Genomic DNA, 12,810 nt, shown 5'->3' on the forward strand with positions numbered 1-12,810 from the left:
GGCTATTGAATGGTACAAGTCCAGATGACTGTCGAACTATGTCATTATAGGTTGAAACACAATTGAACTTCCAAAATGCATTTCACTCTAAACAGTGGCTTCTGGACAAATTTTGATTATGCCCGACTGAAACACGCCAGGAGCACGCACGAAGAAGATAGTCCTCCGAAATTATCAGCCCGCCGTAACGCGTTAGTGTACGCTGAGTCAAGATTCCATCGATCATACTGTCTGCAACCTATCCCAGAAGTTTATCTTCTGCTGTCCATTAAAAAAGCTAATTATCATAAAGACTGGATTCGAGATAGTCCCCGTTGGCCCAAGACGGGTGGCAAATTGAGCCATTAGGAGGCTCCTAATTTCACCAGCGAGATAACGTCGACAGCCATTCTATTTTATAGTCCATCAGCGTCTATCGCGGTCCCGGAGATTTCAGCGCTCGGTCCTCGGCTCCGCGCCATCGATACTCGTGCCTCTTCTTCGACAGATTTGTTTTGACATTTATGAGGAGGCTGCACAGGCTGGCGGCTGAAACGTGCCTCGAGGGGCAAGCTCCCCGCAATGCTCTGCCTCTGTTTGCAATTACTTAGGCGGCTTGCCGCGTATATACGACGCCCAGTGTGTACCACTTTAAAGAGTTCACGGTGAATTCGCTCCGCGTGTTTGCCCGCGCGCTATGAATCCCTCGAACGCCTTGTATGTATCCCCGCGGAGAAAACATTGGAAAGTGCGTGGCCAAGTAGACGATGGAGACGTTTGCTCGGCGCCTCGATCTCGAGAGGAACTGTGCGCGCCTGTCCTCCATTCCTCGATACCTAAGCTTTCCCAGCTGCCGCGAACGAACAAAACAAGCCGGGGGATTCGCGGAACCGGTGGTTTGCATTCGTGTATCGAGGATGAGAGAGGAGTCGAGGAATCGAACGTCGCCGCGCGTCAACTTTCACGGAGCAAACGGAATTAGTAATTAAAATCCACGGTTCGCTCATCGCGCTGCCGAACGACGACGCCCGATTTCTATTTGGGAAGCACACAGAACTTTCGGCTGGATATTCGGAGCTTGTCATCTATGTTTCACAAGGAAAGCCGAGGCTTCGTTGCGGTGATGAATATTCATTGTTTTTATTCGCTCATTTGTGTTATTTGGATAGGATTAAGCTTGTAGTTTCAATCTGTATTATAAGCTGAGTGTTAATTGCTCTTTGCTTGCCAGGCTATTTACCAGTTTGCAGATTCTGTTTATGGGATCACTGTATCCAAAGGTAGAGGATCTTGATGACAGTTCACAACCTATTTGTAGAGATACTTGTGAGAAATTTTGGGCGAATGGTGACAGTCGGTGTAGCTGGTGCTGGATTGGTCGCGCTAATCTGAACTTTGCTCCTCGAACGCGTGCTCTTCTTTCGTTTCAAGAAACTGTGACGATACGACGCAGGCCGGGCCAAAAGAGAAAAGGTCCGCGCGGACGGTGATCGAAGCCCCGCACAGTGGTCCGGACGTGGAAAAGACCCGAAATTATGAAAGTCGGATTTTTAGGTGACGATTATTATTTTCTGGTAGCCAACGAATCAATGTATCTTCCTATGAAAATGGATATATGTTTTTCTCTTTAATGCGGAAGAAAAATGCATCTGAAGTAGACCTTCCGTATTCTAGCGGGATTCATTAAATTATTTCTTTAAGATTATAATCTTAAGTTCGATGCTTAAGGAGTAATATGAAAAGAAATAATTAAGGAATATCGAGAAATGCTGAAATTATGAGTTTTTTCCACTTCCCTATGCGTCCGACCACTGTGCGGCGCGGCGATCTGCGATTTTGAGATTGTGACGCGACGCGTGAAGTAGAGGAACCTATCGACAACGTGTCCGAGTCGAGCTAGGAGTTGCAGATTATAATAAACGATCGTTGAAACCGATCAGAGCGTGGATTTCTTGATTACCCACAAAATCAAAGCCTCTGAAAATCAACCGTAACACGTTTTATTGTAAATCAGATAAATGCAGTGGATTCGATAAAGTAGACGTTTCAATTAAACTCCGTCGAGTTTGACGATCTCCCTTCAGGCGACTGTATTAGGCGTAAGGTATCTCCAGCGAAACCTTTCTGGAGCGGGTACATAGCTGGGGCTGCAGCTGCCTTTGGCTTTCTCGTAGATGAGATTATCCGAAGCCTTTCGGAAGATAAATTCCGTGAAATCACGGCTCGCGTGAACGGTCTTGGAGCAAACTGCCTCGCGATCTGACGGCAGGCGATGCAGCTGCAACTGCATTGGGAGGCGTTTCTTGCGAAGAGGGCAGCTTCTCACTGCGCGAATTACGTAAACGTGCTCCGTTTGCGTTGATTTGCTCGCGTACTCCTGTTTACATGTCGCCGAAGCTCTGCAAAGCGCAAACGGTCCAATTAGAAAACTTGCAGCAGCATTTAAATCGGGAAACCTTATTAGGATGTCCGAGCACAGATTTCTAGGATAAACTCGACGATCAGAGATACTCGGGTTCACAATTGGGCCCAGTGGAAAACAGGAGGCACGTGCTACTGTTTTATGATTTTAGAAGAAAGCAAGGTGAAGGGGAAATTGATTTCGTCGGAAATGCGGTAGGGAACTGTAATTATTTTAAATGGTACTTGAAGTATTAGATGGTAAATGACAACTGTTATCAAATTTTAGCGGGAAAATTAATTTTATTAGTTCACGTGTCCAAAGGAGCTGAGTGACACGCCCCCTCCCCCTTTCCACTACGTATTTGTTTGTTCTCGGCGTGAAGAAAATTTAATATAATTCTGCTCGGTGAAACGTACATGATACTAGTATATGTATTAGAAGGTGAGGGATTACATTGCAGGAACGAAGGCTGTTCTTCCGAATGGTCCCACTGGCCAATTGCTACGAGATTTGAGGGAAGGGGTGGAGAGGGTGTGTGGACCCTAAATATAAAATTGTAGCTTCGAGTATTTATTAGTTTCCACTTCCAATTTAGGGTCCACATCCCTCCCTTCAAAACATAAATTTTTTTTGTATATTTGCATCCCCCAACATCTGAAGAATGACCAGGTAAAATTTTTGATCGAAATTCCTACCGGTGCAGATTTTACAAACAGTTACGTGAGGCCAACGGTATGACGGCCTTAAAAATAGGTGTTTTTTGAAGATGGATTGTACCGCAGGTATCATAGATAGAAATATGATTTTTCTTTTAATTAATTACAGATTTATTGAACTAAAAAAAGAATGAACATTTGTTTTAACCGAATAAACACATGGAAAATAGGGCGCTCACGAGCAAGTCACCGTCACTCACAAGGGGAGGACACCATGTGGTAGACACCGATTTTGATGAGTCTTGACACGATGAATCTATGTCGAAAATAAGTAATAAATAAATTATTAAAAATTTCACAGTGGCCGTGGGGTTTTAGTGGGTAAAATTCCCACACTACCCTGGCGCCCGCGGGAGATTCCCTTCTGAAGGAGTCGGGGTGCCTTTTGAAGATGTCTCCACGTTAAAAAAACCTTATAAAAATTTTTTTTAACTTGGGAAAATCTTCAACAGGCACCCCGACTCCTTCAGAGGGGAATCCTCCGGGGGCGCCAGGGTAGTGTGGGATTTTTACCCACTAAAACCCCACGGCCACTATGAAATTTTTAATTGGGCGTGAAAGAAGGACAAACAAACAGACAACGTTTCACTTTTATATATTAGTAGCAATAAAGTGCAGAAACCTTCAGATCCCTACATCGTTTCCTCCTTTCTAAAGAAAATCATAAAACTTTGAACGGAGAGTGCCCTTAATGCTACAACGAAACGAAAAATTAATCTACATTTGTAGCATGTACTTTTCACTGGGTCCCCATCGAAGGAGCAACAATTACTGAATTCATGCTTCGAAATGATTCTCCAATATCGCTGGAGCAGATCAGCGTTACAATCCGTGCATGCACTACTAAAAAGTAAAAGCAATAATCTCGTAATTCGAGAGTGCATCTGCATTGAGCAGAACGACACAACGCCTCGCGAAAATGTAATAATTACGCGTATACAAGAGGCAAACACAGCTTCACGTCGCGTTTGCTGCGGGCAAATCGAGTTAATTCGGCATTTAATCACATCTCCAGCCGAGCGGCAACCTAGTTCAGAATCAACAGACGATATATCAGGACCTAGTTATCAGCCCGCACTTGCTCGCGGTTAGGCCTGGCAGGCTTTTTATTCCAGTCGGTGAGCGTTCGCGGGATGGTGGCTGCGCCGTTAGAGCAAGGGCGAAGCAGAGGATTGAAAACTTGTCAGGGGGCAGGGTTCGCAGAGGGCGCGCTGGAATTCGCTGAATAATGAAAACGGCGACGACGGATGGAGGACGGCTTCCCTCTGTTCTAGGCGCGATATCAAACTTGCAACTGAATTCCCAGCGTGACTCGGCGCTGTTCATGCGCGACATTAATTCGCGAACTTCGCCACGCAAGTTAAATAATTCGTTTAGCGACATACTTGCCAGCGTCGGCCGGCTTTTCCTCTTCGATGTCCGTCAACCGTGACAGATGCAACTTTCGTTCCAGCGGGATCTCCGAATCGCCTGTGCCCGCGACTTCCGCCGGACTCGTTGGATTGCCTGTCACGTTGTTATTTAAGCGATCCGCGCGTCGATTCGCGGAGTCATCACGTCTCGCCACGTTTCTGTCGAGTTTATCTTCCCTGGAGCAGTATGATTTGCCATCGGGCGTTTCACTCGGGCTTTCTGGTAGTTCCAGCAAATCTCGGAAGAACGTTCGGCCTTGGACGTTGGGCGGACCTGTTCTGAAGACATTCAGCTTGTCTATTGAGGATGAACGAGAATAAGGGACGAGTAGTTCCTAACAATCACCTGTTTCCGCTGCTGTTCCCCTTGCCGGGTATTGCGCTTTCAGTGTCGGAGTAGGCTCTCTTTAGGGTGGCCTGCTCCTTCTTCTGATGCCTCCTCACCTCTGTGATTATCATACGTCGGATGATGGCGTTCAAGTCCTCCTCCTCTTTGCCGAGACTAATGGGTTCCCTGTTAAACGTTTTACTTTCTCGATGAAAGTGGCCCACGATTTGTGCAACGATCGGAGGGGGACGGGGGCGGATGAAAGCAGAGGGTGTGTTTTTCGATAAGAAATTTAAAAGATGGGCGTTACTAAATTCACAGGATATAGTTTCACTTTTTTCTTTTAATATGGCGGGGCTAGAAAGCGTGAAATAATATGTGCAAACGAATTGATACCGCACTGCTGATGTAACGATATTCAGTAATCCTTTGGGACGAAAAGAATTTCGCGGAGCACTAGCGAAGAACGTACGAAGTGGTGGAGAAATGAGTGGAACGGACTGATGTATCATTGAAATTAATTTCGAGGATGCTTTCTGATTTATTTCCACACATCCATTCAAATTAATTTCGATTAATTTCGATTAATTTTAATGGATGTGTGGGAATAAATCAGAAAGCATCCTCGAAATTAATTTGAATGGAGTGTAGGAATAAATCAGAAAGCACCCTCGAAATTAATTTGAATGCTACATCAGTCTGTTCCACTCATTTCTATTCCCACCACTTTGCAGGTACTTCGCTAGTGCTCCGCGAAATTCTTTTTGTCCCAGAGGATTACTGAATATCGTTACATCAGCAGTGCGGTATCAATTCGTTTACACATATTATTTCACGCTTTCTAGCCCCGCCATATTGGAAGAGAAAAGTGAAACTGTAGCGCAGGAATTTAGTAACGCCCATCTTTTAAATTTCTTATCGAAGAAGACACCCTCTGCTTTCATCCTCGGATGCTTTCTGATTTATTCCTACATTCCCATCGTAACTATTCCGCGCAATAAACAAGTTTAATCGTGCAGAAAGGACTAATTGACTTACGGTCGAAGCAAGGACACGGTGGAATCAGTTTCGTTGCCATTCCTCAGCGAGTCCGCGGCTGGAGGTAGTCCAAGCGAGCCTTTTTCTTTCTTCCCCTCCCGAGATTGCGTTGCGTTCTTACCCGAATGCATTATAGATCTTTCTTCCGTACAATTTGCTCCTTTTTCTGGGAGTATTCCAAACTGCTCGCCGAGATAATCGCCCTCCTTCCGCGAGCATATTTCAGTATCTTCCCTGGAGGGACTTAAACGCTCCGCGGACCTATCAACAGCCCTCTCCGAATGACTTTCATCGTCGAGTGAGGATATTTCACAATCCGTTCCCTTCTTTCCCTCTGTTAATTCGTTTCCTGCAAGAGCTACAGCTCCCTCCGCGGCTCCCGCTTCCGAAGTAATTATTTTTTCGCTCGAACGTTCGCTCGATCCCATTTCAGGCTCATCGCTCACGCGGAGAATCGAAGCTGCGAAGTTCTCTACGGAGCACCGACTCGTCCTGCTTTCCGGGCGCTCTTCAATTTTCATTTTCGAATCCGCCGAATATTCCTCCAAGTTTTCATTAGGATTACCTTCCCCAATTTCGAAATGCGTCCGAAATTTATGCTGCGAGCTAGCCCCGCGCACGCGACGAGGTACGTCAACCCCGTTTTTACGATCGCGCGCGTTCTCTGCATATTCTTCGCGTTCATCCCTCGAACCGTCCCAGATCCCTCCTCCCGCGGCCCCGTCGTTGCTAAATTTCTCCTTCGACCGATCCGTATCTCCCGATGAAAGGATCGCGGGGGCTTCCTCAAAGGTTACTGCACCCTTCAAACTCTTCTCGGGCTGGATCGATCGCTGCACCCTGTTTGTTTCTCCCACGGGAGCTTCTTCGACTGCATCCTCCGCATTCGTCTCCGCTTCGACACCGTCGGTCGAGTGTCCGCTCGAAATGCTTTCCATCCGCGATTCGACTTCGAAGCTCGCCTCAGTCGTGGTCTCCTCCACCGTTCCAAAAGCACCACGGTCTCCCTGCCAATCTTCGACAGTGGTTTTCGAGTTCTCCTGGAGAAATTCCCGTATATCTTTGAAGACCTCTCCCAGGATGAGGTCTCCACGTCGTTCCTCTTCCACGTCGTTATTCATCCTCGGAGGCTTGCGCACACTCAACCGGAACTCGTAGATGCTGAAATCGAATTTCTAAAAGAATGATCGGAGAAATCACTCAAATGAACGAGCTAGTATCACGTGTGTGAAATAAAAAGGGGGATTCTCATGTAACAACCCCCAAAAGTAATTGATATTTTTGATTTTTTTATACATATCTATTGTTTATATTGGATTAAGTTCTTCTGGGATATAAGGGGGCATCTTTAAACTAGCAGAATTTTTTTATGTCGATTCTTCTTGTTATTTATTAATTATTGTGGAATCTGTTTAACCTCTTCGACGATGTTGGCGTGACGTGTAGCACCTGTCACAGTCATCTGTTTGCAAAAAGAAGAAAAATTTCTTAAAGTTAGATAGTTTACGCTGCGACTGAACATAAAATTTTAATTTTTAGTTATAATAAGATTTTCATCGTTATAATGGGACTGAACATAAAATTTTAATTTTAATTTTTAGTTATAACAAGATTTTCATCGTTATAAAATAAATTTAGCGAGGACAAAAAATTACTTTTTTTTCAAACGCTATAACTTCGTCAATTTATCATTTTGTTTCTTTAAATTAGGGTCAATCCCAGCGTAAACTATCTGACATTAAGAAACGTTTCTTGCCAATCAGATGACTGTGATAGGTGCTACACATACCACTAAGAGAAGTTACATCGTCGAAGAGGTTGCAAGATTCCACCATAATTAATAGATAATAAGAATCATCGACATAAAAAAAATATTTTCTGCAAGTTTAAAGATGCCTCTTTATATCCCAAAACAGTTTAATCCAATATTCTCAATAGTTTTTTCCCAAAAAAATCGTAAATATCAGTTACTTTGGGGGCTGTTAGACAAGAATCCCCCCTTAAGGAACAAAACGGAGATACGGATGTCAACAAATTTCGAAGAGCCTACCTGATCTCTCACGCTTCTAGAAGATATCTTAACTCCCGTGTCTCCTCAAATAGAGACTTATTTATATTTACATTATTTAACAGAGATTTACACAAGTTAATGGAAAAATTCTAAAATGGAACTTCAACGTTCCTTCGAACGAAGTCAAAGTCCCCCTCGGCTTCATTGGTTTCACCGCAATGTCGAAGATACCGAGGACGGAACCGAGGGGACGGAAAATTCGCCAGAGCGGAGGGAGAGCCGCGCAATCGGGGGCGATACAATCAATTAAATTCAATTACGAGGTAGCCACGCGTGCGAACGGGCTTACGGGACAAAATCGGCGTAATTACACTCGTTCTCGGCAGCGGTCCTCGCCAAAAGTTGATTTCCTCCTGCGGGGGTGGCGATCCCGCGGGAATCGCCCCGGGCCCGAGCGATCCTTTCTCGGCTCCTCGAACAACGATCCCGCCGCTCTCCAGATCGACAACGGCCACGGAACGTTCAGCAGGCTGAGGAAAACGTTCCACGCTAGGATCGAAATAAGACACCAGCAGATCAGAAGCGGAATTAAGTCCTCCTCCCTTGGGAATCCTTGCGTTTGCATAGTAGCGCGCTCGCGAAAGAGGTTCGACGATTTTTACGAGAGTCTCTCCATGGCACCGCGAACGAATCGCAGCGACTCGTTCCTCTTGGATCTTTAAACGGTTAATCTACGTCCCGGGTAAACGACGATTTTGCAACTTCCATGGGGCTGGATCGAACGATTTAGGTTATCGAAAACTTGAAATGTGATTGATTGACAATGACCTCGATTCGCCTATGTTTCGATTAATCATACTCTCCCGTGTTCAGTAGATTCTTTGACCGCACAAATTTCTGTATCGTTGGACGATAAAAGCGAAACGAACGGGTGTTTGTAATTTCAAACGTTTGACCATCGCTCAGTCCCCATTAATTCCTCTGCAACCGTGGCATGACTTTCTTTTTTCTCGGCGAAAATAAATATTCAAATGCATGCAAATTAAATCTGCCGAGCTGCAACGTGGGTACAACCGTTGCCGTGAACTGTGGTTTCGAACGGAAACCAGAATTTTATGCGAGATTTAAGTGGAGGATTGTTAGAAAGTAGTAGGTTTTCATAAACGAAGGATACGTGGGAAGGGAGAAGGAGGGTGGGAAATATCTACCAAGGAACGAATCAACGATTGTCGATTAAATTAGTTTTAACACGTCCAAATAAAGTGCAACGTAGAACAGATTAGGGGAAATTGGATGACTCGACTCCAGTGCGATGAGTCCCAGCTCAAAGACAGGTAGGGGAGAGGTGCTATAAAAGGGACAATTTTATTTAACGTCCATTTCTGATAATATCGTGATAGGTATTTAAGCATAAGTCCGTTAATGGGAAGTATGTTTATTGACGTTCAATAAAAATGCTTTGCAGACTCGTCAATAATAACAGAAAATAACAAAATCTTTGATCTTCAAATAAGTCGAAAATGTTACTTTCGCGACTACTTGTATAGTCTTAAATGGGACATTAGACGTCATGAAACCGACACGTTAATGAAAATAAACAAAATGAGAAGAAAAATGGGATGAATTGTTAAAATATCATTAATGCCACATCTGTAACCCCCCAAAAAATTAATACACTCTTTATTCCGCATGACTCATTGGTTCATTTTCCGCAAATCCTAATTGGAACCAATCTTCTTTTTTGGTAGCAAACATTTCGCCAAATTTTGGACTCGAAGGCGATCTGGTTGACGTGGAATATATATATATATATTGTAAGTCCGAGATTGTTTAACCACTTTTTGGAAAAGAAATTGTAGCATCGTTGTTTTTCACATTTTTGTAATATCATTTTTCAAATATCGTAACTTGGTCTAGAAACTTTTAGACTCGCATAAAGTCTTAAGCATTTCATATAATTTAAATATGGATTTCTGACAATGGTCAATGCAAGATCAATCATAATGCAACAACAAGCGCATCCATTTCTTTTGTACACACAGTGCCCTCTCTTTCGTCGCTCTTAAAATATCAACATTGGCCGGACTCTCCCGGTGGTCGAACTATACCGGACTTACCCTATATAATTTTTTGTAACCTGTTAACCACTATTTTTTTTTTAAATAAAAAAGCCGGTCCTCTAAAGGTTAAATCCTCGAGCCAATGGTTCTACGCACACATCGGTTCTTATACACAGTACTCCCGAATGCCAACTTAAGAGTTACCGGTTCCACATCACCTTGATTTGGGAGTCCTCGGTATTGGGCTCCTCAGCTCAAGAGTTACCAATATCGTTGTACATATCGACTATCGATTTGAAAACCTTCAGTCGACCGACTTTCAACAGGGTTATTATCAATACCCTGAGATCTTCGGTGGACAAAGCCCTTAGCACGCGCGGCAGCCTCTCAACTCGCAATTAATTATTATAAAGCAATGCCTATTCAAAGGAAACCATAATCACAACCTACACGCCGCACAATCCATTTTCGCCCGTTCCTCGACGAGGATTACTTGCAGCGAATTACGCCTGTACCAGCGCGCCAACGCCGCTTTTGTATCGCTTGCGCATAAAGCGATATCGAGTAGCTCCTGCACCCTTTCACCTGCGCGCATCACGCATACGTGACGTTGACGAGTCGAGGCCGCCCTTCAACGTCAAATGCATGCCCGCGCGGCCAGAGCTCTCTAATGAAGTGTCCTGCCGGGTCGAGAACCTCCGTTGCATATCATTTGCCTGTTACGAGGGAAACGCAGTTACACTGGCCGTATCCGCTCCAGCGACCGCGTCCAGCGCTTTTAACCACCGAGATATCGCGCGCCGCTCCTCGTAACTGTCCGACCACGCTCGGAGGAGACTTCTGACGGCGGGCCCCGAGTCACGCCGTAAGTCACTTCGCTAACGTGACGCTCATCCGCGCATAATCCTCTTTGGCGACGATTTTATGCCCGACGTGATCACGAAGAGGCGAAAGGCGCCAATAAATCACGGAAGATGTACGCTGACGAGGGGCTGGAATTAAGCTCGGAGGCAAATAACGCAGGGGGATGGTGTCCCTTTCGGCGGAGCCGCCACGCAACATCATCACGGGGGAACTCCATCGAGGGAGGGATACCGCGACGGAACCATACCCGAGGAGCGGGAGCATTCCCCAGGTGGCGACGTTCCCTTGGAATCAGTCTCTGAATCGTGCTGGGAACACGCAGAGAAGAGGGCGAGGAGCCCGCAAAAGGTGCGGCCGTGGTGTTCGGTCGGAAGGCGGGCCTCTAAAGAGCACTTAGCGAGGCGCACGAAAAATTTCATGCATAGGAATGTACGAATAAAGACGAACGCTAAATGCGCACGGCCTTCGTGTCGGAATTGAAGGAGGACGGCGGAGAATTAAGCAGGCGAGGGATAGAGGGAGCGCGCGCGAGGGAGTGGTAGAGTGGGCGAGAGGGAGAGAATGGTCGCCGCGAAAAAAGTACGAGTGTTTGGCGTGATTACGAGAGCAACATCATTTCTGTCTTGCAGGCGGCGCCGAGACAGACGCGGTTCAGGCGATCTTGGCCAGATACCTTCAGAGGCGTCTTCAGGGCTCTCAGTTGTCGACGCCACCGCCGCCGGCGGTCCTCTTCAGTAACAATAACCAGGCCAGAGTGAGACAGGCCGCCCAAAGGACGACCAGCAATGCGCTGCCGAGGAACGCGAGCGAGAAACAGAGGCGGGAGCACGTGGAGGATTACGAAGATTACGAGGACGACCTTGAGGGCTTCGAGGACAGTGAGAGGAGCAGGACCAGATTCGATCTGTTTGCTGGTAAATCCTTGAGCGTGGCTCACCTTCGATCCGCCTTTCGGCGATTTTTCCTTTCACGAACACGAGTGTTTCCGGGCTACGCGGCTTATCCTCTCGTCGATGGCCGCCCTATAGAGTGCCATGATCTTCCGCGCCTCAGCACTCGTGTCTCCGTGGAAACGATAAATGTGTGCAGGATTTCAGGGAATCGAAATCGGAGATTTCTAGGAATTTCGATGATACTTGTGAGATTGCAGGGCGGTCGAGGGAATGCGGGTGGGAATAATTTGAGAAGGATTAAGAGAGAAGGATTTCTTAATCCTTCTCAGGAACTGTGTAGGAAGTAGCAACCACTAAGTGGATGTGATTTTCACAATTCCTTCTTCGACTCTTTATTCTTCACTGCTGCAAGAAGGTGAAGTTGGCACTGTACCATCCCCTTCGTCGCCCACGTTTCTCTAATACTCAGGGCCACGAGAACCTTCCAAGGATCCTGCTCCCTCGGAGTGCGGCCCGAACATCAGAAAAATGTCTGCGAACTTTCCACTGCTTTATTATACAGCATCGTTCGATGACTCCCAAGCCAATGGATGCCACAGAAAGTTTTTACTCTCCTCCGTAACCGCGAATGTCAGCTGCCCTTCGCAACCCTCCCAGTTATCCTCGACCAAGTTGCCGCCCCGACGTGTACAGTAATTACTCGTCTGCAATTACCGCGGTTAAGCCGGTTACCTCGTTATTTAGCCGGCTATCCCTGTTATTACACGTAAAATGCAAGGTGGACGGATTATCGGGCCGCCCGACGTGTGACCGTGGCTCGCGGATAATCGAATAAAACCGGGGGGAGGGGTGGGTAATCGGACAATCGAAGATAACGCCCGTGGCCGATCGAGCGGCGCGGATACCGGCACATTAATTTCGCAATATTCGTTCGGGCCCATTACGAACATCCAAATAACGCTTCGCCGTTGCCACGCTGACGATCGTTTCCGACGGAACGATTCAAAATTACTGCGGTCGTTTCGCGAGTGGAACACGGTTCGGGAAAAAAGACCAGCACGCAATTGGACGCGAGTGTGGGGGTGATTGCGTGCGACAGTAACGG

General features: G+C 46.2%; 2 protein-coding genes across 6 annotated transcripts in view; one reads left to right on the forward strand and one right to left on the reverse strand.

Moving 5' to 3' along the window:
* The window catches only part of LOC143368551 (uncharacterized), a 165,625-nt gene that overhangs the window by 80,177 nt on the left and 72,638 nt on the right, over positions 1-12,810 (forward strand). For 4 of the 5 annotated variants that reach the window (XM_076811415.1, XM_076811406.1, XM_076811398.1 and 1 more), the window contains one exon: positions 11,442-11,726. In XM_076811415.1, coding sequence (XP_076667530.1) covers positions 11,442-11,726 — 285 coding nt within the window. Of the gene's footprint in view, positions 1-846; positions 961-11,441; positions 11,727-12,810 lie in introns of those variants that run through there. The other variant, XM_076811424.1, reaches the window with a different exon arrangement.
* LOC143378709 (uncharacterized) lies at positions 1,881-8,658 on the reverse strand. The gene is made up of 5 exons (XM_076830636.1): positions 8,260-8,658; positions 5,878-7,038; positions 4,858-5,025; positions 4,485-4,790; positions 1,881-2,378 (listed from the first exon to the last, which is right to left on the reverse strand). Exons 1-5 carry the CDS (start codon positions 8,511-8,513, stop codon positions 2,060-2,062), a joined length of 2,208 nt encoding a protein of 735 aa, XP_076686751.1. The 5' UTR covers positions 8,514-8,658; the 3' UTR covers positions 1,881-2,059.

Source organism: Andrena cerasifolii, chromosome 1 (genome assembly GCF_050908995.1).
Source record: "Andrena cerasifolii isolate SP2316 chromosome 1, iyAndCera1_principal, whole genome shotgun sequence".
Lineage (NCBI taxonomy): Eukaryota > Metazoa > Arthropoda > Insecta > Hymenoptera > Andrenidae > Andrena > Andrena cerasifolii.

Coding starts and splice junctions, on each gene's coding strand:
- LOC143378709 (XM_076830636.1), bottom strand. CDS start 8,513: ATGCAAACGCAAGGATTCCCAAGGGAGGAGGACTTAATTCCGCTTCTG. Junction 4,791..4,857: donor GGGAACAGCAGCGGAAACAG/GTGATTGTTAGG, acceptor GAATGTCTTCAG/AACAGGTCCGCCCAACGTCC. Junction 2,379..4,484: donor AAGCCGGCCGACGCTGGCAA/GTATGTCGCTAA, acceptor TGCGCTTTGCAG/AGCTTCGGCGACATGTAAAC.